This window comes from Sciurus vulgaris (genome assembly GCF_902686455.1).
Source record: "Sciurus vulgaris genome assembly, chromosome: 6".
Lineage (NCBI taxonomy): Eukaryota > Metazoa > Chordata > Mammalia > Rodentia > Sciuridae > Sciurus > Sciurus vulgaris.
In genome coordinates this window covers 106,488,729-106,515,682 of record NC_136466.1, presented here as the reverse complement: position 1 = coordinate 106,515,682, position 26,954 = coordinate 106,488,729, and the positions used below count along the sequence as shown (strand labels likewise).

Below are 26,954 nucleotides of genomic sequence, written 5' to 3'. Positions count from 1 at the left end.
CTGACCCTTTTAAATTATAATTGTTTGTAAGGTAATCTCATGTTGGAAAAACATGAAACTTTATAGCAAAGACAGATTAATAAATTAGCAGTGTTAGGTGAGATGCCTTGGGCATCTAGAAGAGTATTAAGTTTGGTTGCTGCGTAATAGCTTTGTAAAGTCCTATTTTATTTGAAGTAAAAGGAATGTGGGAAATAAATAATATTTTAAAACACCTGCTATTCTTAGGTGTAATACATATTGGTATAGAGCTTATTATAGTTGAATTAATAGGCATATAGTGACCTGCTGTTTTTATTTTGGTAGAAAATAATGTCAATGTTTACATTGCATTTGCTTTAGTGTCCCTTAAAGAAGAGCTAAAAGAAATGGGAAAGAGGGGTGGGAGGGAATTTATTATTGAAAGATGCTGCTGCCTTTAGGTTTTTGTCATCTCTTAAACTTGGGCAGAAAATTTATCATAAAGTGTTCCATTTTCAAGTTTAAAAGAATAAAAGACAAAGGGTTTCTGTGAATGTACTTTTTCCTTGGCAAAGAGAGAATTATTACTTTAAACTGTTAAAGAATGGATGTGATTCATGTAAAGACTCATTTCTATGTTATATCAGTGTTGAATCCCAATCCCTTCCCTCCCATTTTCTTGTCCCAGCCTTCCTCAGTATCATTGTTCTTTCTGATGTGCTTGCTCCATGCAGTCTTCCCTTTGGTTGAACTGATTTTTGGTACCCGAGAAGAACTCTAGGAATTGATGTATTCCTTAGCAGGTGCTAGTAGTCTCATAATCCTGCTTTTCACATGTAACTTAAAATAGATGATTCCACACCTAAATTAACCCTTCAAATTGTGGTGAGTGGTTGGGGGCACAAGAAAAGAAGTATGTATTGTTTTCAGATTTCTCATACCTTATCTTTTAGAAAAGTTATGTGTGTAGTTTGGGATATTATAGTGAAAGGGATAATCTAATGTCCCATTTTTGATGTATGAGACAGAATGCCTTTAGGTTGGGGGAAGTGAGGAAGGAATGGAGTATACATAAATATGTTAATATTTGAAATATTAAATTTAAAAGTCTTTAAAAAAGTCTACACATTTGCTTGATGGGTGATTATTAGAAGGAATATAAATGATGACTCGGGATCTAGCTCAGTAGTAAAGCACTTTGCCTGGCGTATGCAAGGCCCTAGGATCAATCCCTAGTACGAAAGAACAAACCAAATCTTAATCTTTCTCCCATTTCTGTATGTATGATTTCCCATTCTTTGAGACAACTGTTCATGAGTTTCTTGTGCATCTTTCAGATAAAATTCCAATACAAAGATCTGCAAATATAACCTTTAAATTTTTTATTTTTATTTTTTTTGGTGCTGGGGGCTTTGAACCCAGAGCTTCATGCATACCACACAAGTAGTTACCACTGAACCATATCCTCAGCCCCAGATGCAGCCTTTTAATAATTCAAATGGTAGCATACTATCTACCCTGTATATATCTCGTTTGATCCCCCTCCCCCCTTTTAACAGCTGTGTTTCTTACTGGCTACATGATAACTCAATTGAATGGATTTTTTTTTTGTTTGTTTGTTTGTTTTTTTGTTTTGTTTTGTTTTGTTTTGTTTTGTTTTGGTACCAGGGATTGAATCCAGGGGTGCTTAACCACTAAGCCACATTGCCAGTCCTTTATTGTATTTTATTTTGAGACAGGGTCTCATTGAGTTGCTTAGTACCTTGCTAAGTTGCTGAGGCTGGCTTTGAACTTGGAATCCTCCTGCCCCAACCTCCCGAGGGAGGATTATAGGTGGGTGCCACTGCCCCCAGCATTAGTTTCTGGATTTTGAGGCAGGCTTAAAAGTCCCCCATGATAAGATTATTTAAAACATGATTTATTTACATTTTAATTATTGATCTAGCTTGGGTTTTTTTAAGTTTTGTTTTTGTTTTGTTTATTTTTGTACTGGGGATCAAACCCAGGGTCTCGAGCATGAGCATGCTTGTCAAGTGCTCTGTAATTGAGATTCATCCATAGCCTCTAGAATTCATTTTGTTGTAAAGACAGGTTAAGGTCTAAGTTTCTTTCCTTCTTTTTTTCCCCTTGATGAAGTGTGAACTATCAGTTTCTTTCATTAATTCATGTTTATCATATAGTAAGTTTTCATAAGTCTGATTTTTTTTAATGGTATTGGGAATCAAACCCAGGGTTTCAGACATGCTGGAATAATAGAAAATATAGTTAGAGAAAGAATGAGAGGGAAAAATTAAAGTTTAAGAAAAAATAATTACATGTCATATTTCTGCACTTTTATGAAATCAGTATGGGAATATTCCTGAAGCAGTGCTTCTGAAACACTAATGTGTACTCATCACTTGACAATCTTAAATTTCAAATTCATCCTGTAGATGTGAAGTGGACCCTGAGACTCTGTTGTTCCCCACTACCACCCCTCCCCCCCTTTTTTTTGTCTTTTGTTTTTGTTTTTGTACTGGGGATTGGACCCAGTGGTACTCTACCACAGCTATATCACTAGCCCTTCTTTTTATTTTGAGACAGAGTCTCACCAAGTTGCCCAAGCTGACCTTAAACTTGCGATATTCTTGCCTTAGTTGGGATTACAGATGTATACATACCACCAGTCCAGCTTTAATGTGTCTTCAAAGGCAGATCTGCTGGCAACAAATTTCCTCTATCTGAGATAATTTTCCCTCTTTGAAGATAATTTCAGGGGCTGGGGAGATAGCTCAGCTGGTAGAGTGCTTGCCTCGCAAGCACAAGGCCCTGAGTTCAATCCCCAGTACCGCAAAAAAAAAAAAAAAAAAGATAATTTCATTGGATATAGAATTCTAGGTTGGGGAATTGTTTTCCTTTGAACACACTAAATATTTCATTCTAGTTTCCTTGCATGATTTCTGAGGTCCATTGTATTTCTCTTCTGTAGGCAGTGTCCCCCCACCCCACCTCTGGCTTCTTTCAAGATTTTGTCTGATATTTTTGCAACTCGATTCTGATATGTTCATTTGTAGACTTTTTAAAGTCTCCTGTGTGGGACTCTGAGCTTCCTGGATATGTGTTTTGGTATCTGTCTTTAATTTTGGGAAATTCTGAGTTATTCGAATGTTTCTTCTATTCTATTCTGAGTTATTCGAATGTTTCTTCTATTCATGTATGGTACAGGTGTTCCTATCACCTGTACCATATTTCACTGTATAATCAATGCAGGTTTTTTATTTTATTTTTATTGTAAACAAATGGGATACATGTTGTTTCTGTTTGTGCATGGAGTAACAGCATACCATTTGTGTAATCATACATTTACATAGGATAATGATGTTTGATTCATTCTGTTATTTTTTTCCTTCCCCCCACCCCTCCCAACCCTCCCACCCCTCTTTTCCCTCTATACAGTCCCTCTTTCCTCCATTCTTGCCCCCCTCCCATCCCCCATTATGTGTCATCATCCGCTTATCAATGAGATCATTCGCCTTTTGGACTTTGGAGATTGGCTTATCTCACTTAGCATGATATTCTCCAATTTCATCCATTTGCCTGCAAATGCCATAATTTTATTATTCTTTATAGCTGAGTAATATTCCATTGTATATATATATATATATATATATATATATATATATATATATATATATATACACACCACAGTTTCTTTATCCATTCATCAATTGAAGTACATCTAGGTTGGTTCCACAGTCTGGCTGTTGTGAATTGAGCAGCTATGAACATTGATGTGGCTGTATCTCTGTAGTATGCTGATTTTAAGTCCTTTGGGTATAGGCTGAGGAGTGGGATAGCTGGGTCAATGGTAGGTCCATTCCAAGTTTTCTAAGGAATCTCCACACTGCTTTCCAGAGTGGCTGCACTAATTTGCAGCCCCACCAGCAATATATGAGTGTACCTTTTCCCCCACATCCTCTCCAACACCTATTGTTGCTTATATTCTTGATAATCGCCATTCTAATTGGGGTGAGGTGGAATCTTAGTGTAGTTTTGCTTTGCATTTCTCTTATTACTAAAGATGGTGAACATTTTTCATATGTTTGTTGATTGCTTGCAGATCTTCTGTGAAGCATCTGTTCATATCCTTAGCCCATTTGTTGATTGGGTTATTTGTATTCTTCGTGTAGAGTTTTTTGAGTTCTTTGTATATTCTGGAAATTAGTGCTCTATCTGAAGTATGAGTGGCAAAAATATTCTCCCACTCCGTAGGCTCTCTCTTTGCATTGCTGATAGTTTCCTTTGCTGAGAGAGAGCTATTTAGTTTGAATCTATCCCAGTTATTGATTCTTGCTTTTGTTTCTTGTGCTATGGGAGTCCTGTTAAGGAAGTCTGAACCCAAGCCAACAAGGTGAAGATTTGGACCTACTTTTTCTTCTATAAGATGCAGGGTCTCTGGTCTGATTTCTAGGTCCTTGATCCATTGTGAGTTGAGTTTTGTGCAGAGTGAGAGATAGGGGTTTAGTTTCATTCTGTTGCATATGGATTTCCAGTTTTCCCAGCACCATTTGTTGAAGAGGCTATCTTCTCTCCATTGCATAATTTTGGCCCCTTTGTCTAGTATGAGAAAATTTTATTTATTTGGGTTTGTGGTCGTGTCCTCTATTCTGTACCATTGACCTACCTGTCTATTTTGGTGCCAGTACCATGCTGTTTTTGTTATTTTTGCTTTGTAGTATAGTTGAAGTTCTGGTATTGCAATATCCCCTGTTTCATTCTTCCTGCTAAGGATTGCTTTAGCTATTCTGGGTTTCTTATTCTTCCAGATGAATTTCATGATTGCTTGCTCTATTTCTGTAAGGTACATCATTGGGATTTTAATTGGAATTGCATTGAATCTGTATAGCACTTTTGGTAGTATGGCCATTTTGACAATATTAATTCTTCCTATCCAAGAACATGAGAGATCTTTCCATCTTCTAAGGTCTTCCTTAATTTCTTTCTTCAGTGTTTTGTAGTTTTCATTGTAGAGATCTTTTAGATTGATTCCCAAGTATTTTATTTTATTTTATTTTTTTTTTTGAGGCTATTGCAAATGGGATTGTTTTCCTCATTTCCCTTTCAACTGTTTCGTCGTTTGCGTATAAAAATGCTTTAGATTTATGCGTGTTGATTTAATAGCCTGCTATTTTGCTGAATTCATTGATGAGGTCTAGAAGTTTTCTGGAGGAGTTTTTTGGATCCTCTAAATATAGAATCATGTCATCAGCAAATAGTGACAGCTTAAGTTCCTCTTTTCCTATTCGTATCCCTTTAATTTCTTTAGTCTGCCTAATTGCTCTGGCTAGAGTTTCGAGGACCAATGCAGGTTTTATGCCAAGTATTTTGAAAAAAAAAGGGGGGGGGGGTGATGAAATCATTATGTGAAACCCTTTTTTTTTTATTTTTTATTTGCCGATATTATTTAAATATCGTTTATTACTAAATATGGTAGAAGATTAGGAGCACAGAATACTCATGAATATACATTAAAATTGAATAGTCCAAATTGATATATCATTTCTTCATAACAGTTTAATAGACATTTTTTCCAGACTGATCTTTTAAAAAAAGTTAACACATTAGTTGTTACTGATTTGTGTGTTATAGTGGAAATATTACACTTGAGAAAATTTACTACAGTGTTAGCAAAATGTGGACTTACAAATTTAATCTATTGGAAGAGAGTGCACTGCTATCGTTGGTTTTGTTATCTGATCTGCATTCTTCAGTTGCACTCATGTAAAATGAATTTACCATTTAGTACATAAGTGGGCTTTCAGAAATGTACTGACAATACACATGTACCAGGCATTCTGGACTCATGACTTGTCAGTGAGTGCACAAGACGATCCATATGCAACTGATGAATACATTGCTGCTTTGTTGACCTTTTAAGTTGCATGATGAAAAGAATTATACTGTGATAATTGTGTGATGAAAGGTTATAAACCAATTTTTGAACTGAGAAATGGCACACATTAGGTGGAGGTGATGATGATGCTGTAAAATACAGTAACTTTTGTAATTGCTCCCTAACTCTCTTCCTTTGGTGTGTACAATCTAATGATAAGGCATTGTTCATTTTTCTTAGTGCCTTGATTTCTAGCATTTCCTTCTGATTCTTTCTTAGAATATCTTTCTTTCTATTATGCAGTTTTTTCTTGCACATTGTCAGTTTTTCCATTTGAGCCCTTAGAATATCAATTACAGTTGTTTTAAGTTCCTGGTCTGATAATTCCAGCATTTCTGCTGTATCTGAATTTGGTTTTGATGTTGTTTTTTAGGTTTTTTTTTTTTGGTGTGACTTCAAATTATATAAATGCTTTTTTTTTTTTTTTAGTATGCCTTGCAATTTTATTGAGGGCCTGTACATGATAAATCATGGTTAAAAAGAATGTAAATGGGCCTTTGGTTTGAGGTTTTATGATTATTTGGCGAGGATATAGACTGTGTGTTATTCTATGTGTTGGGCTAAAATTTCATCTGGTGGTGATCTTTTTGTCCCCTCTGTTGTCTTTGGATTTCCCTAGAGACGTCACATATAAATTCAAGCCATGCTCTTTTTTTCCATTGTATTCTCTGTTAGAATACAGGAGCCCTGTTGATGTGGTTGTAAGGTATTGGGTAAGGAGGAAGTGTTCTATAGTCCTGTTAGGTTTGTCTTTTAATGAGCCTCTGCCCTTGGGTTGTCACCTTCACAAGTGTTTCTTATTTTTCACCACTATCCAGGCATTCTATGACAAGAAAGAAAGAAAAGTAATGAGTTGGGTATGTCCCTTTTTTTAGGCCAGCAAGATTCTGGTAAAATAATTTCTCGTAAGGGCACAGACCTTGTTAAGAACAGGGCTAGGGTTGTGGCTCAGTGGTGCAGTGCTTACCTAGCATAGGTGAGGCACTGGGTTCGATTCTCAGCACCACATATAAGTAAATGAATAAAATGAAAGTCTGTCAACATCTTAAAAAAAAAAAAAAAAAAAAGAACAGAATATTCTCTGTATTTATTTCAAAATAACTAATTGATCCCTTTCCCTGCCTGAACTATTAGGGATGTTTTCTGTAATTTTCATGTAGAGAGCCTGATCTAGAAGATAAAATTCAAAATTATGAGGACAAGGCCTGTTGTGTTTAACTCTCATCCTTTCCACACTGTGACTGTGGTAATTTACCAGTTAGAGTTTAGGTTTTCCTACCTTGATCTTGGGTCCCACTGTGGTTTTTTTTTTTCTTTCCTTTGCTTTGCTTTAGCACTAAGCCACATCCCAGCCTTTTTTCTTTTCTCTTTTCTTTTTTTTCTTTTAAGAGGCAAGGTCTTAGTATGTTGTCCAAGAAGGTGCTGAAATCCAGGGATCAAGCAGTCCTTTTGCCTTAGTCTCCAGAACTACAGGCACACAACTCCATGGTTCCCTCAGAGATTTCTGTTCTTGGGTTTCTCCTCCAGTAAGTTGTGATTCTGTCTTTGCCTGTCTACCTTACCAATTTTAGGGACAGAGTGCCCTGTGACCTCAGTTCTCTGATGGATCCAAGAAGGTCTTATTGTGTGAATGAGAGTGACTACATTTTAATAGGTTGCATTTTCATTATTATTCAGTTCAAAATATGTTTTTATATCTCAAGATTCCTTTTTCTGATATCTTTAAGCACATTGATTTCCAGATAGTTGAAGGCATTCTCTTTATCTCATTTCCATTGCAGTCAGTTCAGTTCTGTTCAGGTTTGAGACTTGTTTTATGGCCTAGCATATAGGTCTGTCTTTTGTGTGTGTGCGTGTGGTGCTGAAGTTTGAACTCAGGGCCTCATGTGTGCTAGGTAAGCACTCTACCACAGAGCCACCTCCCCAGCCCCTAGATCTTCCTTGATACTATTTTTAAAAAGTGCATTTTGCATTATTAACCGAAATTTTTCATAAATGCCAGATAAGTTAAGGTGTTTGATAGTATTATTCAGATCTTTGTTTTTACTGAAATTTTCTGGTTCTATCAATTGCTGAGAGTGTTAGACACCTCCAACTCTGAAAGTACTGGAGATTGAACCCAAGGGTGCTTTAGCACTAAGCCATATCCCTACCCTTTTTTATTTTGAGACAGGGTATCACTAAGTTGCTTAGGGCCTCGCTAAGTGCTCAGGTTGGCCTGGAATTTAAAATCGTCTTGCCTCAGCTTCCTGAGTGACTGGGATTATATATAGGCATGCACACATCGCAGCCAGCTAGTACATGATTTTTTATGACTGCACATCTTGATGAATTAAATATTTGGTCTGTGGAGCACTCAATGTTATCTCCATTAATACTGTGTATCTTGAAGTCATTTTATTTGCTGTTTACCTGGACATTCCATCCTTCTTACACTTTGCTGGTTGCTTTCAACTTATCTGTTGTCTTTGTATTTAAAGTTCATCTCTCATAGGCAACACATAGTTGCATCTTTCTCTTTTTTTTTTTTATGCATTCTGACAATCTCTACTGTTATACCTGTTATAGCTATCCCTCCTTCAGTTCTTCTGGTACTTCTAAAGGGATTGTACCATACTTGGAGTAAATACCATGCTACTTCGTGTTAAATGTAAATACCTATGGGTGTACGGTATTAAAATTTTTGCTTGAAGTGTTCATGTATTTTATAGAAATCAAGAGGAATATGGTCTAATTGCTTGTTTATTTACCATTTCCAATATTCTCTTTTCTGAACATACAGGTTTTCATCTGTATCATTTCCCTTTAGTCTGAACTTTAAAAATAAAAATATTTGTAGTGCTTGCTGTTAATGAATTCTCTTAGTTTTCATTGTTTTGGGAAAATGTTTGTTTTGGTTTTTATTGTTGTAGCTGGGGATTAAACTCAGAGCTTGTGCATACTAAGCATAAATTCTACCATTGAGTTATGCCCCCCTTTTTTTTCCTTTTCCTTTTTTGGTGGTAATGCTAGGATTGAACCCAGGCAGAGCATCAAGCATGCTGTGCTATACCGCTATCTACATATCTAGGACCCTGACCTCTTTTATTTTTTGAGTCTCACTATGTTGTCCAGGCTGGCCTCAAACTGTTGGATTCAGGTGATCCTCTTGCATCAGCCTCCCGAATAAATTGGAACTGCAGGCACACACCACTGCTATCTGTGCTTTAAAGATATTTCCTTGGGAATGTAATTCTGGATTGACAGAATTACATTTAATTTTCTTTCCCTTTAATTTCAGCATTTTAAAGATAGACGTCTCTTCACTGTCTTCTGTTTTCCCATTTGAAGTCAGCATTCATATGTACCCTTGTTCCTTTTTATTTTTTATTGTCACTTTTTTGCAGTATCCAGGATTGAGCCAGGTATACTCTACCACTGAATTACACACACACACCCCATTTTGTTTGTTTGTTTGTTTGTTTTTCCAATTTTGAGATAGGGTCTTGCTAAGTTGCCTAGGATGGCCTCACACTTGTGATCCTCCTGCTTCAGGCTCCTTGAAATCTCAAATCACTAGGATTACAGACACGCCCCATTGTGATTCACTTGTTCCTCTTGTTATTTCTCTCTGGCTCTTTTAAAAGATTTTCATTGTCTAGGTGTTAGAGAGGATGTGGGGAAAAAAGGTACACTCATACATTGCTGGTGGGGCTGCAAATTCGTGCAGCCACTCTGGAAAGCAGTGTGGAGATTCCTTAGAAAACTTGGAATGGATCCACCATTTGACCCAGCTATCCCACTCCTCAGCCTATACCCAAAGGACTTAAAATCAGCATACTACAGAGATACAGCCACATCAGTGTTCATAGCTGCTCAATTCACAATAGCCAGACTGTGGAACCAACCTAGATGTCCTTCAACTGATGAATGGATAAAGAAACTGTGGTGTATATATATATGCACAATGGAATATTACTCAGCTATAAAGAATAAAATTAAGGCATTTGCAGGCAAATGGATGAAACTGGAGAATATCATGCTAAGTGAGATAAGCCAATCTCAAAAAACCAAAGGATGAATGATCTCACTGATAAGCGGATGATGACACATAATGGGGGGTGGGAAGGGGGCAAGAATGGAGGAAGGAGGGACTGTATAGAGAGAAAAGAGGGGTGGGAGGGGTGGGGGGGGAGGAAAAAATAACAGAATGAATCAAACATCATTACCCTGTGTAAATGTATGATTACACAAATGGTAGGGTATGCTGTTACTCCATGTACAAACAGAAACAACATGTATCCCATTTGTTTACAATAAAAATAAATTTAAAAAAAAGATTTTCATTGTCATCTTTGATTTTCAGTAGTTTGTGATAGCCTGGTTGTGGGTTACTTTGCATTTACCTTCTGGGGAGTTCTCAGCCCCTCTTGAATATGTAAATTCATGCCTTTAACCAAATTTGGAATTTTCCTTGAAATATGATTTGTATCCCATTTGCTCCTCTTCTGCTGGAGCCCAAATTAAATGTATGATTTTTTAAAAGATTGTATGACAGTTTTCTGAGTTTTTGTCCATTTGCCCCATCTCCTTCAGATTGGGTAATTTATCTTAATTTATCTTCAAGTTCACATTGTCATTAATATCCATCTGGGAATTTTTTTATTTGAGGTTTTGTATTTTTAAATTCCAGAATGTCCTTTTGTTTTTAGTTTCTATTTCTTAAGATTGTCCAGTTGTTTGTTCTTTATGAGAATATATTTCCTTTATATCCATTAGTGTCATTGAATAATTGCTTTGAAATCTTTTTTTTTTTTTTTTTTTTTTTTTTTTTGCTTTGAAATTTTAATCTGCTAAACCCAAATCTGTTTCATTTAGTGGTGGCTCTCCATCAGTTGCCTTTTGAGTACTGAATTTTGTTTTATTTATTTCTTATATGACAGCTAATTTTGGATTTATCCCGAACATTGTAAATAATACTTGTAGTCTCTGAATTCTGTTATGTTCCTTCAGAGTATTGATTTTTACAGGTTTGTTTTAGCAGATAGTTCATTTGAATTCAACCCTAAGCTGTTTGCCTTGCAGAAGGCAGCAATTGAAGTATTAATTAACTTCTTATCCATAAGTACAAAATTGCTTAGAGCCTATCATGTGAATGTATAGTTTCAGTGATTTGCCAAAGATTTGATTAGAGTTTATATGCATATTTGGGATTTCTTCCTCTCATGTTTTCTTCTTTTTAGAATTAACCTCTTGCCTTCTAGCTGCTGTGGTTATCCCAAACTGTTACCCTTTGATTTTTCAAACCAGCCAAACTTTGGGCTTCTATGTGAGTTTCAGCTGTACCTTTCTTCTGTTGTGGCACCCACTCGGTGGAACATATTGTCAGGCCGAAATCCATGAATTAAAAAAAAAAATCATGTAGGACCTTCCTTGCTTTAAAGTGTCAATTCCCCCTGAAGTTTTACTTTGGTCATTCCATAGTACCTTCAAGTAGTTGTTTTATAGTATGTTGCCCTGGGAGAGTAGATTTGTTGGGACAACTTAGTCGATACAAGAAGTGGAAATTCTTCATATGAGTATCAAAAGTAGGGATTACATGTAGTTGCCTTAAAACAACAGAATGATTGTACTATTTGCATGGCATTTTTTTTAATTATAAAAGCCATTTAATGTAGCTTATCTGACAATGATTATTAACAAAAATGTGTAGGTGTTGTACTTCTGGCCAAAAACCTGGGCAGGAAATTTGAAGCCTAAATTAAGCATAATTATATGAACAAAATAATTTGATAGCTAAAAGCAAGAAATGAGGAGGAAAATAATGGAAACTTAAAGGTATGGTTAGGAATAGACAAATTTTGTGTCTTTGGGGGAGAAATGATACCACTACCAGGTAGACGAGAGATGAAGAATAATTATGTGAAGTAGTCTTTTCTTGCTACCTGGTTCTTTTGGTTCTTTAAATTTTAACTTAAGCTTCTTTGTATAGCCCATTTTCTCTGTCTACTTTAAACTAGATCATAGTTTACTTCCTTTTCCCCAAACTCTCATTCTTTCATATGGGACCCTTGGTTTCATTGTATTGGTTTTATTGTAAAAACTCTTATTTATAATCTTTATAATATTTGTTATACTTTGACATTTTAAAAATAATTTTGGTTTCTCTTTGTTCACTACACGATAAGCTCCTTGGGAATCAGGACCATACGTTTGTACGCCCAGCTCTTAGGCTACTGCCTAATATGTATTAGATGCTCAGTGAGTATTTGATAATGAATGAATGAGTGAATGATACCTACACAAACATGTACACATATGAGTACCAAGGATTGCAGAGAGCTACAAACATTGTCAGTTTTAAACTTTTCAGTACAGATGAGATTTTGTTTGTTTGTTTTTTTTCAGTGTTTTCTTTTATCACCTTAATCTAGAAGGAGATGATGGGTATGAATTGACGAAAGTTATTAAGGGAATGTTTCAAATTGGGAGAAAGAAAAAAGTGACAAGAAGATTTGGGGAAATCAGTAAAATAACAAAGGCAAGAGTCAAGTTAGTTTGTAGGTTAGATAGGGTTTGGGTGTTTTTTTGTTTGGGTTTTTTTGTTTTGTTTTGTTTTATTTTGTTGTTGTGTTTTTTTGCAGTGCTGGGGATCAAACCCAGGACCTTGCATTTGGTAGGCAAGTGCTCTACCATTTAGCTATGTTCCCATCTGTTCTTTTTTTTTTTTTTTTCTTTCTTTCATTTTTTAACTATAAATTTATGGAACACTGAGATAGTAGGAAAAATTCTAAAGGGTTCAGGCTAGGCAAGAATATGGAACTCCCCTCCTCCCGAGTGAATTAGGCTGTGGTCTTGAGTAGTGAGACACTTGAAACATGGAGATGAGTGGTGAAAAGCAATCAAGGGCTTTTAGTTTCCTATTGCTTCTGTGTTTTAGGGTTCCTGGGTCCTAAAATGATAGGGAATGGTGTTAAAAGCAACAACAATTATTTATAGGTTATTATATTCAGTTTTCTTAGTATTGAAACTTTGTTGTCTTTGCAGCTCTTGGATAAGCATAAGAACACAGAGAGCATGGTGGAGCTTCTGGACTTATATCAGATGGAAGATGAAGCCTATAGCAGCCTGGCAGAAGCAACAACTGAACTCTATCAGTATTTACTGCAGCCATTCCGAGACATGAGAGAACTTGCCATGCTACGAAGACAGCAGATCAAGGTAGTTTTTTTTTTAAACACTAAACAGTAGTTTATTTACTACTTCATTGTTCTCAGCTTAGCTAGCCATGCATTTCTTCTTCCCCCCCTCATCCCCCTTTTTTCTTTTGGTACTGGGAATTGAACCCAGGGCTTCTGCATGCTAGGCAAGCACTCTACCACTGAGCTATATTCTCAGCCCCATTTTGAAAAAACATTTTATTTTGAAATAGGGTCTCACTGAGTTGCCTAGATTGGTGATAAATTTGTGATCCTCCTGCCTCAGCGCCCCAAGTAGCCGGGATACAGGTGTGTGCCATTGTGCCTGGCCTGACCATGCATCTTAATTACTAAAGGAGGAGCTGGGGCTGTGCCTTAGTGTTGGAGCACTTGCTTGGCATGCATGAGGCACTGGTTTTGAGCCTCAGCACCACATAAAAATAAATGAATAAAATGAAGGTATTGTGTCCATCTATCTACAACTAGAAAATATTAAAAAATTACTAAAGGAGTTTTAAAAATAATATAGACAACTACTTGGTCCTTTCTCTTTGTTGGGGTCGAGCCACAGCATTCCATTTTAAAGCGTCTCCAAAGGTAATTCACACACACACACAATAAAAAAAACTTGAAGTATGGAAAGTAGTGAATGCATATCAATTGTGGGATCATTAATGTTGAAATTTTTCTTGTGGTATATTATTTTCTTATGTGCAGGTAAGAAAGATTTGTGTGGAATTGATGGCGTTACAACAGCTTTTCTTCCCCACCTCCCCAATCATTAGTCTGCAGTGATTTTGATTAGTTCATATTGCTGCTGCTCCCAGGGCCCAGAAATGATTTTCTGTGAAGCCTAAAGTCTGGGAAGACTGATTTCTGGGAGGATGTATTTGTTTTGAATTTTCCTTTTCATGTTTTTTTTTTTTCCCCCCTCCTTTGCAAGGTGCTAAGGATTGAACTCAGAGCCTTACACATGCTAGGCAAGTGCTTTACTATGGAGCCACATCCCGAGTCTGCACCCCATTTTGGGGTACCAGGGATTGAACTCAGGGACACTTCACCATGAGCCACATCCCCATCTCTATTTTGTATTTTATTTAGAGACAGAGTCTCACTGAGTTTCTTAGCACTTTATTTTTGCGGAGGGTGGCTTTGAACTCCGTGATCATCCTGCCTCAGCTTCCTGAGCTGCTGGGATTACAAGTGTGTGCTAGCACACCCAGCTCCCAGCCCCTTTTTCTTTTTCTCTTCTCTTTTCTTTTCATTTCTTTTCTTTTTCCTTTTCTTTTCTTTTCTTTTCTTTCTCCTCTCCTCTCTTTTCTTCTCTCTCCATCTTTTGGAAAGGAATAATCTTAGGCCCATAAAAGCTTAAACTGAATTCTTGACAAGATGTCAGAGTGAAATTAATCTGTGTTTGTAGAGAAATTTATGGCTTTAAGTATTTAAAATTAGATGAAGAAAGATCTAAAATCAGTGACTGAAGCTTCTACCATATGAAACTGGAAAATCAGCCAGGCATGGTGACAAATGAAACTGAGACACGGGGATGGTAAGTTTGAGGCCATCCTGAGCAACGTAGCAAGAACCTGTCTCAAAATAAAAAATAGGTAGTTAAGTGGTAGATCGCCCTTGGGTTCAATCCCTAGTATTGGGGCAGGTGGGGAGCGGGGGAGAAGCAGAAAAAAAAAAAAAAAAAACAGTTAAATAAAAGTGGAAAAATCGAGAGTAGAAATCAGTGCAAAGGGAAACAACAGTAGATAAAAATCAGTGAAACCAAAATCTGGTTATGTAAAAAATATATATTTCAATATATTTTAGGAATATATTGAATTGATTAAACAAAAATCAGTACATTTCTACAGATAAACAGAATACAAATAAATTTGTGCCAACAAATTCTTTAACTTAGATGAAATGAACACACTTCTTAGAAAAATATGAATTATCAAAATGGACTTCAAGAATACAGAAATTGGGCTGGGATGGTAGCTTAGTGGTAGAGCACTTGTTTCACTTGTGTGAGGAACTGGGTTCAGTTCTCAGCACTGCATATAAATAAAGTAATAAAAAAATCCATTGACAACTAAAAAATATTAAAAGAAAAAGAAGACAAATTTTGGTAGTCCTGTATCAGTAAAATTGAGGTCATAAATAAAACCATTTCACAAAGAAAACCCCGGGGTTCAGATGACATCATTAGAAGATTCTGTCAAACATTGGAGGGAGAAATGATACCAGTCCTAAACAAACTTCTAATTAATTAATTAATTAGAGTTTTATGGTTATAACTGATAGTTTCATTCATTCCTACAAACATGCATAGAAATGATTCATAGTTCATGATTCTCCGTTCCCTTTTTGTTCCCTCCCATCCTCTTGGTTCTCCTTCCTCTAGTCTACTGGACTCACTTTCACTGTATATTAATTTGTATTTGATTGGTTATTTACTTAATTTCATCCTTTCCTCCTCCTTTATTTTATTCTAGCTTCCATATACAAGAAAACATTCAACCTTTGAGTATCTGAGTTTGACTAATTTCACTTAGCAAGTTATAATTCATTTCCATCCATTTCCTGGCAAATGCCATAATTTTATTCTTTTTAATGGCTGAGTAGAACTCCATCGTGTGTGTGTGTGTGTGTGTGTGTGTGTGTGTGTGTGTGTGTGTGTATGTACATGTGACAAGTTCTTAATCCATTCATCTATTGACGGGTATCTGGGTGCATTCCATAATTCAGCTATTGTGAACTGTGTACACAAACTTAGAAAATAAAAGCTGAGAGAATACCTCCCATCTCATTTTATGAGGCGAGTATTTATCTTCATGTTATATTCAAATGAAGACATTGTAGAAAAAAGAAAACTACAGATAAGTATCTCTTCACGAATACATTATCATCAATCCTGAACATAAAATAAGGCAGTAGGGGCCTATACAAGTGACGATGTGCTGTGATCAAGAGGGATTTTTCTCAGAAATGCAAGGATAGTTTAATATTCAAAAATAAACCAATGTAAATTATCATATTATCATAATTACAGAATGAAGGGAGAAACACTATATATTCTTTCTACAGATGCAGAAAAATATTTGACAAAGTTCAGTACTCGTTTGTGATTAAAAAAAAAAAAAACAAATGAGGAAGAAGAGTACACTTTCTCAGCCTCATAAAGGGTGTATATAAAACATCCACAGTCACACCTACTAGTGAATGACTGAATGCTTTGCCTTTAATATTGAAAACAAAGCAAGACTGATACTCTCTCCACTGTGTCTTTTGGATGGTGGTAGCACTAAGGATCAAACCTAGGACCTTGAACATGCTAGACAAGCACTCTCACTGATCTATACTCCTAACTCCATTTTTCCTCACTTTTATTCGGTATTATACTGGAGGTCCTAACCAGTTCAGTAAGGCAGTTTTTAAAAACACAAATTGGAAAGCAGGAAGTAAAACTCTTTATGTTGAAAATCCTAAGGAACCTAATAACTAGAAATGCTAGAAGTAATTAAGTTTAGTTTAGAGAGATAAAGTTGCATTTTCTGTCTTCTAGATATCAGCAACTTAAAATTGAATTTTTAAAAGTGCCACTTATATTAGCATCCCTGTACATAAAACTTTTAGGGATGAATTTTAAAAAAATATATTCAAGACCTATATGTTGAAAATTATAAAACTTTGCAGAGAGAAATTAGGATGCCTAAATAAATGGAGAAATGGAGCATATTAATAAATTGGAAGAAATAATGTTTATGTGTCAGTGTATTAGTCTATTTTTGTTACCATAATTAAATTCCTGAGGCAGACTGATTATTTATAAAGAAAAGAGGATTACTTAGCTCACATTTTTAGAAGTTCATTGTCCAGATAGCATGGTGCAAGTTCTGGTGAGAGTCCTCTTTGGTTGTATTACCTCATGGTGCATGTAGTGTATGCCTGTGTGAGGAAGAGATCAGGAAGCCAGAGAGAGACTAGACTTCCACAGTCCCTTCCAAGAGTACAATCAAAACTGATCTAAAGAACTACAGGAGACCTCACTTCTTGAAGGATCCACAGCCTTCCAGTACTACCACCCTAGGAAGCAAGCCTCCAACAACACATAAACCTTTGGAGGTCATGTGGAAACCATATCCAAACCAAAGTAGATATGATTTATAGTCAGCTTTATAGCTTAAAATTCCAACAGGATTTATAAAATTTATTTTTATTTAAAAATTTTTTAATTAACAAATAAAAATGATATGTATTACATACAACATGATATTTTTGTTCATTGTGGGATCACTGAATTGAGCCACTGATATCCATTAGCTCACATACTTATTTTTTGTAATAAGAACATTTAAAATCTGTTAGTGACTTTCAAGAATATAATATACTGTTGAATATAGTTACCATGTTGTACAGATCTTTTTAGCTTACTGCTCCTAACTGAAAATTGTATCATTTAACCAATATCTTCCCAAGACCCCATGCGCCTTACCTCTTCCCCACCAATCCTGATAACTACCATTCTGTTCACTGCTTTATGAGTTCAACTTTGTATAATTTACACAAAGCGAGATTTTGCAGTATTTGTCTTTTTTGTGCCTGGAATGTGTCTCTCAATGTAATGTTCTCCAGGGTTATCCATGTTGTCACAAGTAACAGGATTTCTCTCTTTTTGTAGAGGCGAAATGGCATTCTAGGTGTATACATTTTATTTATCTGTTCATATGTTGGTGGACACTTAGATTGATTTCATCTCTTCAGTTCTGGATAATGCCACAGTAAACATGGAATTGCACATGTCTCAACATACTGATTTCATATCCATTGGATATATACACAGAAGTGGGATTATTAAATCATGTAGTTGTATTTTTATTTTTGGAGCAACTTGCCTACTGTTTTCCATAATGCATGTACTAATTTGCATTACCATCAACATAGTGCAAAGGTTCCCTTTTCTTTACCTCCTCTCTAACACTTTTTTCTTTTTAGTTATAGCCACTCTAACAGGGGTGAGGTAATATTTTATTGTGGTTTTTAACTTGTATTTCCCTCATGATTTGTGGTGTTGAACATTTTCCGAATACCTGCAGGCCATTTATATGTAGTTTTGTCTGTATTTGTCCTTTGCCCGTTTTTCTATTGGGTCTTGCTATTGAGTTTGTTATAGATTTTGGATATTAACCCCTTATCAGATGTATGGCTTGATAACACATTTTCATAAACTTCACTCTGTTGATAGTTTCCTTTGCTGTGTAGAAGTGTTTTTGTGTGATGTGTCCTTTTAGTCTGTTTGTGCTTTCGTTATCATATCCAAAAAATTATTTCTTAGACCATTGTCATATAACTTTTCCTGTATGTTTTCCTATGTAGTTTTATAGTTTTCAAAATTTGACATTTGAGTTTTCAGTCCATTTTGAGTTGATAATTTATATATGGTGTGAGAAGAGCCTAATTTATTTTTTTATTTTTTATTGTAAACAAATGGGGTACAACTTGTTTCTCTATACATGAAATAGAGGCATATCATTTGTGTAATCATACATTTATATAGGGTAATGGTGTTTGATCCATTCTGTTATTTTTTCCTTCTCTCCCACCCCTCCCACTTGTCTTTTCCCTCTGTACAGTCCCTCCTTCCTCCATTCTTACCTCCTTCCCACCCCCCATTATGTATCATCATCTGCTTATCAGCGAGATCATTCATCCTTTGGTTTTTTGAGGTTGGCTTATCTCACTTAGCATGATATTCTCCAGTTTCATCCATTTGCCTGCAAATGCCATGATTTTATTCTTCTTTATATTCCATTGTGTATATATATTTTATATATATATATATAAAATACACACACACACACACACACACAGTTTCTCCATCACAGTTTCTTTATTCATTCATCAATTGAGGGGCATCTAGGTTGGTTCCACAATCTGGCTAATTATCTGCATGTGGATATCAAGTTTTGCTAATGCAGTTTATTGAAGGGAGATGGTCCTTTGCCCATTGTGTGTTCTTGGCACTCTTGTTGATTGATTTGACTTAGAAGAAAGTTTTCTTAATCTTTGGGAAAGAAAGGCAAAGTTTTTTAGAGCTTGGAAAGAAAACTTGAACCATAAACTAAAATTTGATTAGTTGGACACTTCTGCTCTTTGGAATGTTAAGGACATGAGAAGGCAAGCCATAGACTGAAATACTTGTACCTGTAATACATCTGAAAAAGAAATTTTACAGCTTAGAGAAATAACATTTAAAAAGTGGGCTAAATTTTTAAAAAGACACTTAAAATATAGCTAATAATTAATGTAAAGATGTTCACAGTACCAGTAGTCATCAGAGAAATGAAAATTAAAACCATAATGAGATACTATTATGCATCTATTTAAAATGACTAAAATTGAATTTTGTCAGTTTGGAGGGTGGTAGGGATATGGAACGACTGGAATTTTCACACATAGCTAACCAGATTTTAAGGTGGTATAACCACTTTATAAATACCTTGACTCACTCTTCAAAAGTTAAAACGTGTTACCTTACAACCAGCTATTAGACTCCTAGTTATTTAAACTGGAGAAATGAAAAAATTTGTTCACAGAAATGTCTTGTACGGAATGTTTATGCTAATTTTATGCATAATAGCCTGAAACTAGAAGTAACCCAAGTACTGTCAACAGGTGAATAGGTAAAGTGTGGCATTTCCATATAATAGAGTACTTCTCAGCAATGTAAAGGAATGAAAAGTCACCCTAAATCAAAGAATCCAGATTAAATATTCAAGAGTATATAGGCAAGTATATAGTAATGGACTGCAAAATGACACAAGGAATCTTTTGGAGTGATAGAAATGTTCAGTATCTCATTGTGGTTGTATTCCATGGTTGAATCTGTTAAAAATTAAACAGATTGACTGTTCTACAGAATCACTTCATTTTATGTAAATTAAGCTAAAATAATATTGCTTTCAAAAATTATGCTAAAAAAACAGACATAAAGAGTACAAACTATGTGATTGTTGATATGAAATTCTAGAAATGATCATTCTGATATGTGTTGACAGAAATCTAAAGGGAGGGTCGTTGTATGGAGTGATGCCGGGGAAATTCCTGAGGGAGAAGGGGTAGGCATAAGAGAATCCTTTGGAGTGATCAATATGCTCTAAATCTTAATTATTCTGGTTGTTAAATGGGCATAGAAATTTGTCAAATCATCAAAACTACATTTTAAAGGGTGCTTTTTGTTGTATAAGTTATATCTCAAGGTGATTTTTAAGAGACAAAAATATTAAATGAGAGTAAAGTACATGTTTATGTAGAAGCACATAAAATAGGGTGATCAACACTGCCTAAAGATATGTGGAAAAAGACAGATCATCTGGGGCTTCACTACTGCACAGTGAATAAGAACCCAGTAGGAAGTGGGTATGTGTGTCAGTACACACATTGGATTGAAATAGTGAATATTCTTGTTAGAGATACGTTGAAACAGGGATGGTATAGTGAATAAAAAGTTTATGCTTTTATTCAGACAGTGCTTCATATTTGTCAGTATTTAGTAAACCAGTACTTCCTCAATCATCATACCAACCCAGCATTGTTGGTAGTTGCTAGTAAGTGGCATGGTTGAGATTTTACATGTTTGACTGCAGAGCCTGCTGTTTTAGTTATACCACCGTGTGTGAATTGTTTGCTATGCTTTGGATCTAAGGATACAGGAAAAGAGGAAATTCTCTTGGAGCATGTTACCTCATTTTGCCATTTGTCTCTTACATTTTATAAATTTTGAATGTGCTGATCCTCTGCTCTCCTTTTCTACAAAGCAAGGTTATATAAGTGCCTTTGTGTGAAATTCAAAAACTAAACAACAACAACAACAAAAAGCACCTTTATGTGAAATAGACTGCACCCACCCTCTGCCCCATCAGGAAGATTTAGATAAAAGCCTCTACTGGGCAGATGTAGAAATATAAATGTCTTGGCAAAGCAAAGACTGGATTTAGTTTCATCTTCATTCTACTTCATGGTCACGTGCTTTTGTGCATGATGCCATTTTTTCAGTATTGTGCCACTGGGCTGTGGATTGCATATGGTGAACTATGTAGTGCCACTACTGTATGTTTTAGACAATTCTCTTATCTTACCTCAGCTATATTTTCTTTGGTTTCCTTGCTTTTAGATTTCTCCCCCAACACCCCCCCCCACACCACTTTTTTAAACAGTGCTAGGGATGTAATATCTAGGTCTTTGTACTTGCTAGCCAAGTGTTCTACCACCAGCCCTTCCTAATTTTTCTCTCCTCTCTTATTCCTTGTGAGAAAAAGTCTTGCTCTGTTGCTTAGGCTAGCTTCTAACTCAAAGTGCTGCCTCAGCCTCTAAAGTAGCCGGGATTACAGGCATATGCTACTGGGTCTGGCTCACTTTAAAAGAAAAAAAAATGCACCATTTCACATTCTTGCCTGGGATATTAAGAATCTCTTAGTATTTGTTTATTATTGAAGAATAATCTTCAGGCAACGCCAGACCTGGAAAATTTGCCTTGTAAGTATTACTACATCAATATATTCAAAGTGAATCTTGGTATTTGCTTCACCAAAGAATCTGAGTTAGGTTTATTTCACCCCAGTATCCCAGCAATAAACAGAAATAATTTTTTTTCATATAAAACCCAGTATCCCAGCAAGTGATGTGCTTTGTGATAAGGAATTCCATGCCAAAAAAAATTTGTATTTATAAACTAGTTTCTCCTAGCTACCTAAATGGACACACATTTTTTTTCCATATTAAAAACAGGCACTGTTTTCTTTCTAGCTGTGAAATTCAAAACAGAGTTGTCATTGTTTTTAGCACACGATCCAGCAGACCAACACTGTACATCTTCAAGTTTGCCAAGTTAGGAAAAGAACTTAAGAGTATCCTTGCTTAATGTTTTAGGTATATTAAACAAGGATCTTAACAGTTGGCAGAAACATTGTAGCTACTAAGTTCAAAAAGTCCCTTAAAAAAACAGCATGGGGGTAAAATGCATGTGTGTCTCCTATATCTGTGAACGTATGTGCTTAGTGAAGATGAAGATATTAATTCAACAGCAATGTACAATTTATCTTCAAATAATTGTCACAAGATTTTTTTTAAATATATACTTTAGTCGTAGATGGATACAATACATTTATTTATTTCTTTATTTTTATGTGGTGCTGAGGATGGAACCCAGTGCCTTACACAGCGAGGCAAGTGCTCACCACTGAGCTACAACCCCAGCCCTGTCACAGGATTTTTAAAAAAGGGAAAAACTTTTCCTCCCCAAAAGCCATGATGCAAATTTTATCCCCTCCCAGTCCTACATATTTAATCATGCAAATAAATGATTTCTATCTTAATGTTAAAATTTAAAATTTTGAACACCTTGTTTTGTTTATTAATTTTCTCTTCTGTAGTTACATTTATTGGGTATTTTCAGAAAATAAAAATCATTATTTCAATAGGACATTTAATGTAAAGATTTGTTAGCTAGGTGCAGAGTGGAACAGATAATTAGGAAGGCAAAAAAGGAACTCTAAGGTACCTCAGAGGAAGCAATTATAAAAGGAGCTACCACTCCTAGGATTGGGAAAACAAAGGGAACAAGTTAGAATTATTAAAATTTAAGCATAGAGGGCAAGTCTCTTCCTCCTCCAAACTCTCCTGTTGGCAAAGCCTAAAGGAGATTTGCTGATCCCAAATCCTAGCATTACAAGGCAGAAGGATGAACTTGGAAATGGTAGACAAGAATTTATATACTACAGGCCTGATGGATGTTGTATCTACAAGTTTGATAGGTGATTTAAGAAGCAGTTTAGAAGAAGCATACTGAGCATTTCCTATTTTGTGTATATGAATATGTGAAAGTAATAAAGCACAGTGAACTTCAGGTAGATGTCAAAGACTTTGTTGTCTAAAAGCTAAAATACATTTCTGTTCTGTTTGTATTGTGAGTAAAAGTTTAACCATGTTACTGAAAAAGACTTCTATCATAAGTCCTGAATATAAGGTTAAGATTTCAACTTGCACCATCATTGAAGTCCCATCACATACTTCTAAATAATAGGTTTTTCAACCAAGTTTTAAAATTAGAGGTAATTACAACAAAAGAACACACCTTTATGATTTTGTTATAAGCAGCCAAGTCCTCTAGAATACTTAAATCAAGTCTAAATATACCACTTATTGCTTAAAATCCCACAATGGTTTTGCTGTTTTTCAAATTAAGAATATACTCCTCAGCTACCTGATATTTAAAGACCTTCCTCATAGTGACCACCACCTAATTTTCTAGTCTCACCTCTATTGCTTTTATTTGTTTCATCTAAACTCCTAGTAGGCTAGACTACTTATTGTCCTTTAGCATGCCCTGCACATATCTGCCTCTATACTTTGGCTCAGGTTGGTCGTTGCCTCCAGCTGGCCCTTTTTTGGGGTTCCCTCTCCCCTTGTACTTCATTTATCCCTGTCAATATCCTCCTTTAAAGCCATATGCAGTTATGAAACCCAGTGATGTATGTTCTGATCTAAATGACTAAATACATTTTTTTTCCCTCTGATACTTTTTATTTTTCTCAGTGGTCTCAGACTTTTCAACATAAATCTCAGTGCTCTTAAAGTACCTTTGTTCTTTTTACCCAGAGACTCACTGTCTGTAATACCTGCCCCGCTGCAAAAAAATTTCTATTTGTTCTCTGTGAATCCACTTACTCTCATACTTTTTTTTTTTTTTTTTTTTTTTTTTTTTTGTGCGATGCTGGGGATTGAACCCAGGGCCTAGTGCTTGCGAGGCAGGCACTCTACCAACTGAGCTCTACCCCAGCCTAAATACATACTTTTTTTTTTTTTTTTTTGAATCCACTTACTCTCTATTCCCTTTAGTTCTGACCAGACTTTGCATCTGAACCCTCTATCCTTGGCATTCTCTTGGTATCTTAGGCATTTTTGTCATGATTTTTTTCATATTCTGTTGTAATTCTTTAAGTGCTGATGTCCTTCATTAAGCCAAATGTCTTTCTATCTACAGTGCAATATTGGACTGAGCAGATGTGTAATTACCATCATTTAGAGTGGATAATTGATTTGATAAGTAATTTTTTCAAAGCTCTCACAGTTAATAAGTAACAACCATATCTCCTAATTTCAAAAGTGACTTCTGTGTCACAGATATCTTTGTACCACCTCACCCAATGAGAATGTATGTTCTTAGGAGGAGAATGTGCATTTTACTCATTTGTACTCCTTGAAGCACCTAGTACACTGGTCTCTTTTCAAATTTTACAGTTGAAATAATTTACAGGAGGAGCCATGAGAAAGTCTAAAAAGGAGAAGAAAATCAACCTTATCCAGTGCATATTATGTTAGACTCTTGAAATTAGAGGTATAGTAATCATCTACTGAGAATTAAAGTGAGGGGGAGCAGTCCAGATGAGTAGGGAATTGGCTATCAGGAACCAAAAACTGCTGTTCCTGGCTTAAATTTCTTGGATTGGCATTGTTTTTATAGTTTCAGATATAGAAATCACATAGTTCCTTAATTCTTTTCCAACTGTTAATGGAGACATTTAGATTCTGGTCATATCTCCATTTCCCCTCTCTTCCCTGTACATTGGAAAAAAGAGGTAACTCATAATTTTGCTTCTTGCTGGGGCCCCATACCTGAAAACATGAACTTATTGTTTGCTTGAACAGAATCAGGAAACCTCTGGGTAATTTACCTTCAGCTTGTGTAGTTGTTATGGCTTGTGAACCCAATAAGAGATCAAATCTTTTTTTTTTTCTTATGACTATGAGAAATGTATATATTCAATGAAGAAAAAAATTTGGAAAGTGAGTTTTCACTTTTTAAGGAGGAGGAAAAAATCCACCACCAAAAGATGACAGCAGTAATACATTATATTTATTTTGTCTTTTTTTTTTTTCTGCAACTCCTTTTGAATATGTCTGTGATTCTGATCTATCTTCACCTACTATAAACACCATTTCCTATGTTATTAAAAACTCTTTGAATGAAAAAAAAAAAAAAAAAAAAAAGCAACTCTTCGTAGAAGCTGGTAATGTAGCCCAGTGGTTGAATACTTGCTTAGCATGCTCAAGGTCCTGAGTTCCATCCCTAGTACTGCCAGAAAAAAATACCAGAAAGTTTCTTTATAAACACTTGCATAGGGTTGTATTTTATGACTATATTATGCATAACTTTCCTATTAGATGTCTAGAATCCAATTTTTCCCTTTATGTCAAACAACTTTGCAGTACAAACATCCCTGGTTTTTATCTTTTGAAGATGATTTCTGCTTAAGAATTTCCCAATTCTGATAGCCCCATTTCTTATAGCCTTAGATTCACCCTTTGCTGAATCATTGTTTCTTATTACCTCACCTTGCCCTGGGATCTCCCATTAAGATGTGACCCTGCAAAATAGAAAACAAAAGACCCACTTATAAGCCCATAACTTCCCCCTAGGTCTACCTCTTTTTCTCTAATCCATCACATAATTAGATTTCTCAGAAGAATATATGTGTCTGCGTTTCTCTTAGTACAAAAATGTATGGAAGGGAATTTTTTGTTTCCACTCATTTCAGTCATTCAAGAAATATAATACATTGTGTTAGCATTTGCAAGTTCATTTAATAATGTGAAGTATGATTGTAATAATTGCTGTGAAGGAAACATAGGTATTTTACCAAATACCTTATTTTGGAAAATCAGAGTATTTCCACAAACTAGTAATTGAGCTGAGTTCTGAAGATGTGATGGGAGTTAATAAGCAGAGGGATTGCCTTTTATGTCAAAACCATGGTTGCTCAGTTCAGTGATTTTTATGCTGTTATATCTGTGGATACTAGTCCTCATTCTACCCCACTACTAAGTGGTGTGTGCCAATGACAGTTTCTCTTCCTCTGAATCTTGCTGCTTCTGGAATTCCCTTTATCTCTGACTTGGAGTCTATAAGTCCTTCTTCACTCAACTTCAGAATATCAGATTTCCTCAAGGCTTAGTCATGAGCCTTTTTCTCCCGGCTTCCATAGGGTACCTCATTTACTGTCATGACTTTAGGTATCCTGTGTGTGTCAAAGATGCCCAAATTTACATCTCTGGCATGACCTTCCAAAGTCAGTCTTAACACATGCAAAATTAAATCTTGAGCCATTTCCCCTTTGGAATCTGCTTTTCTTCTTGGTTACTTTTTGAGGAAACCAAAAAGTTTTTTTGGTTTAAGAAGCAATACATTGTTTCAAGACTAAAAGTAAATGTTAGTTTCCTCTGGCATAAGAATGTTAAATTTCAAGCAGTTAAATTTTATTGTAGTTTTAGAATCTCTTAATTTCTATCTAGTGCATTGTTTACAATGTGGATTATATTATTTGTACTTTTGAAATTCACACCTTTTTTCTTAGTGGCTTAATGATACTTTATCAGTGTTTTTAGTGTAACATGGGTGGGTTAACATTTATCTTTTTTATTATAATTAACATTTTGTAAGTCTGTTCTGTATGTATGGTGAAGCATACATTGCTTGTGCAAATAATGTTCCATTTCCTTCTTGCTGGATTGTAACTTTCTTCCATATTAAAACGTTATATAGTGCTTTGAAATAGGCTTTTATATTATCACATCTGTGACTTTGTTTCAACATTTATGTGGTATATCCCTTTCCATCATTTGGTTTTCAGCCCCCCCCCCCCTTTGTAAATTGTGGTTTTTGTAATACAGAGCTACAATTTTCTGTTATTTTTACTCAGAGGAACATAGGGTGTCACACAAATTTTTTATCTGAACTTTTATCAGTACTCTTATCAGTATGCACATGGGCTAATTTTCCTGTATTATCAATCTTAAAATTTGAGTTTTCAATATTTATATAATGGCAGAAAATT

General features: G+C 35.5%; 1 protein-coding gene across 2 annotated transcripts in view; it reads left to right on the top strand.

The window, feature by feature from the left end:
- The window catches only part of JMY (junction mediating and regulatory protein, p53 cofactor), a 99,680-nt gene that overhangs the window by 26,843 nt on the left and 45,883 nt on the right, over positions 1-26,954 (top strand). For both annotated transcript variants that reach the window (XM_079143565.1, XM_079143564.1), the window contains exon 2: positions 12,920-13,093. In XM_079143565.1, the coding sequence (XP_078999691.1) occupies positions 12,920-13,093 (174 nt within the window). The remainder of the gene's footprint in view (positions 1-12,919; positions 13,094-26,954) is intronic.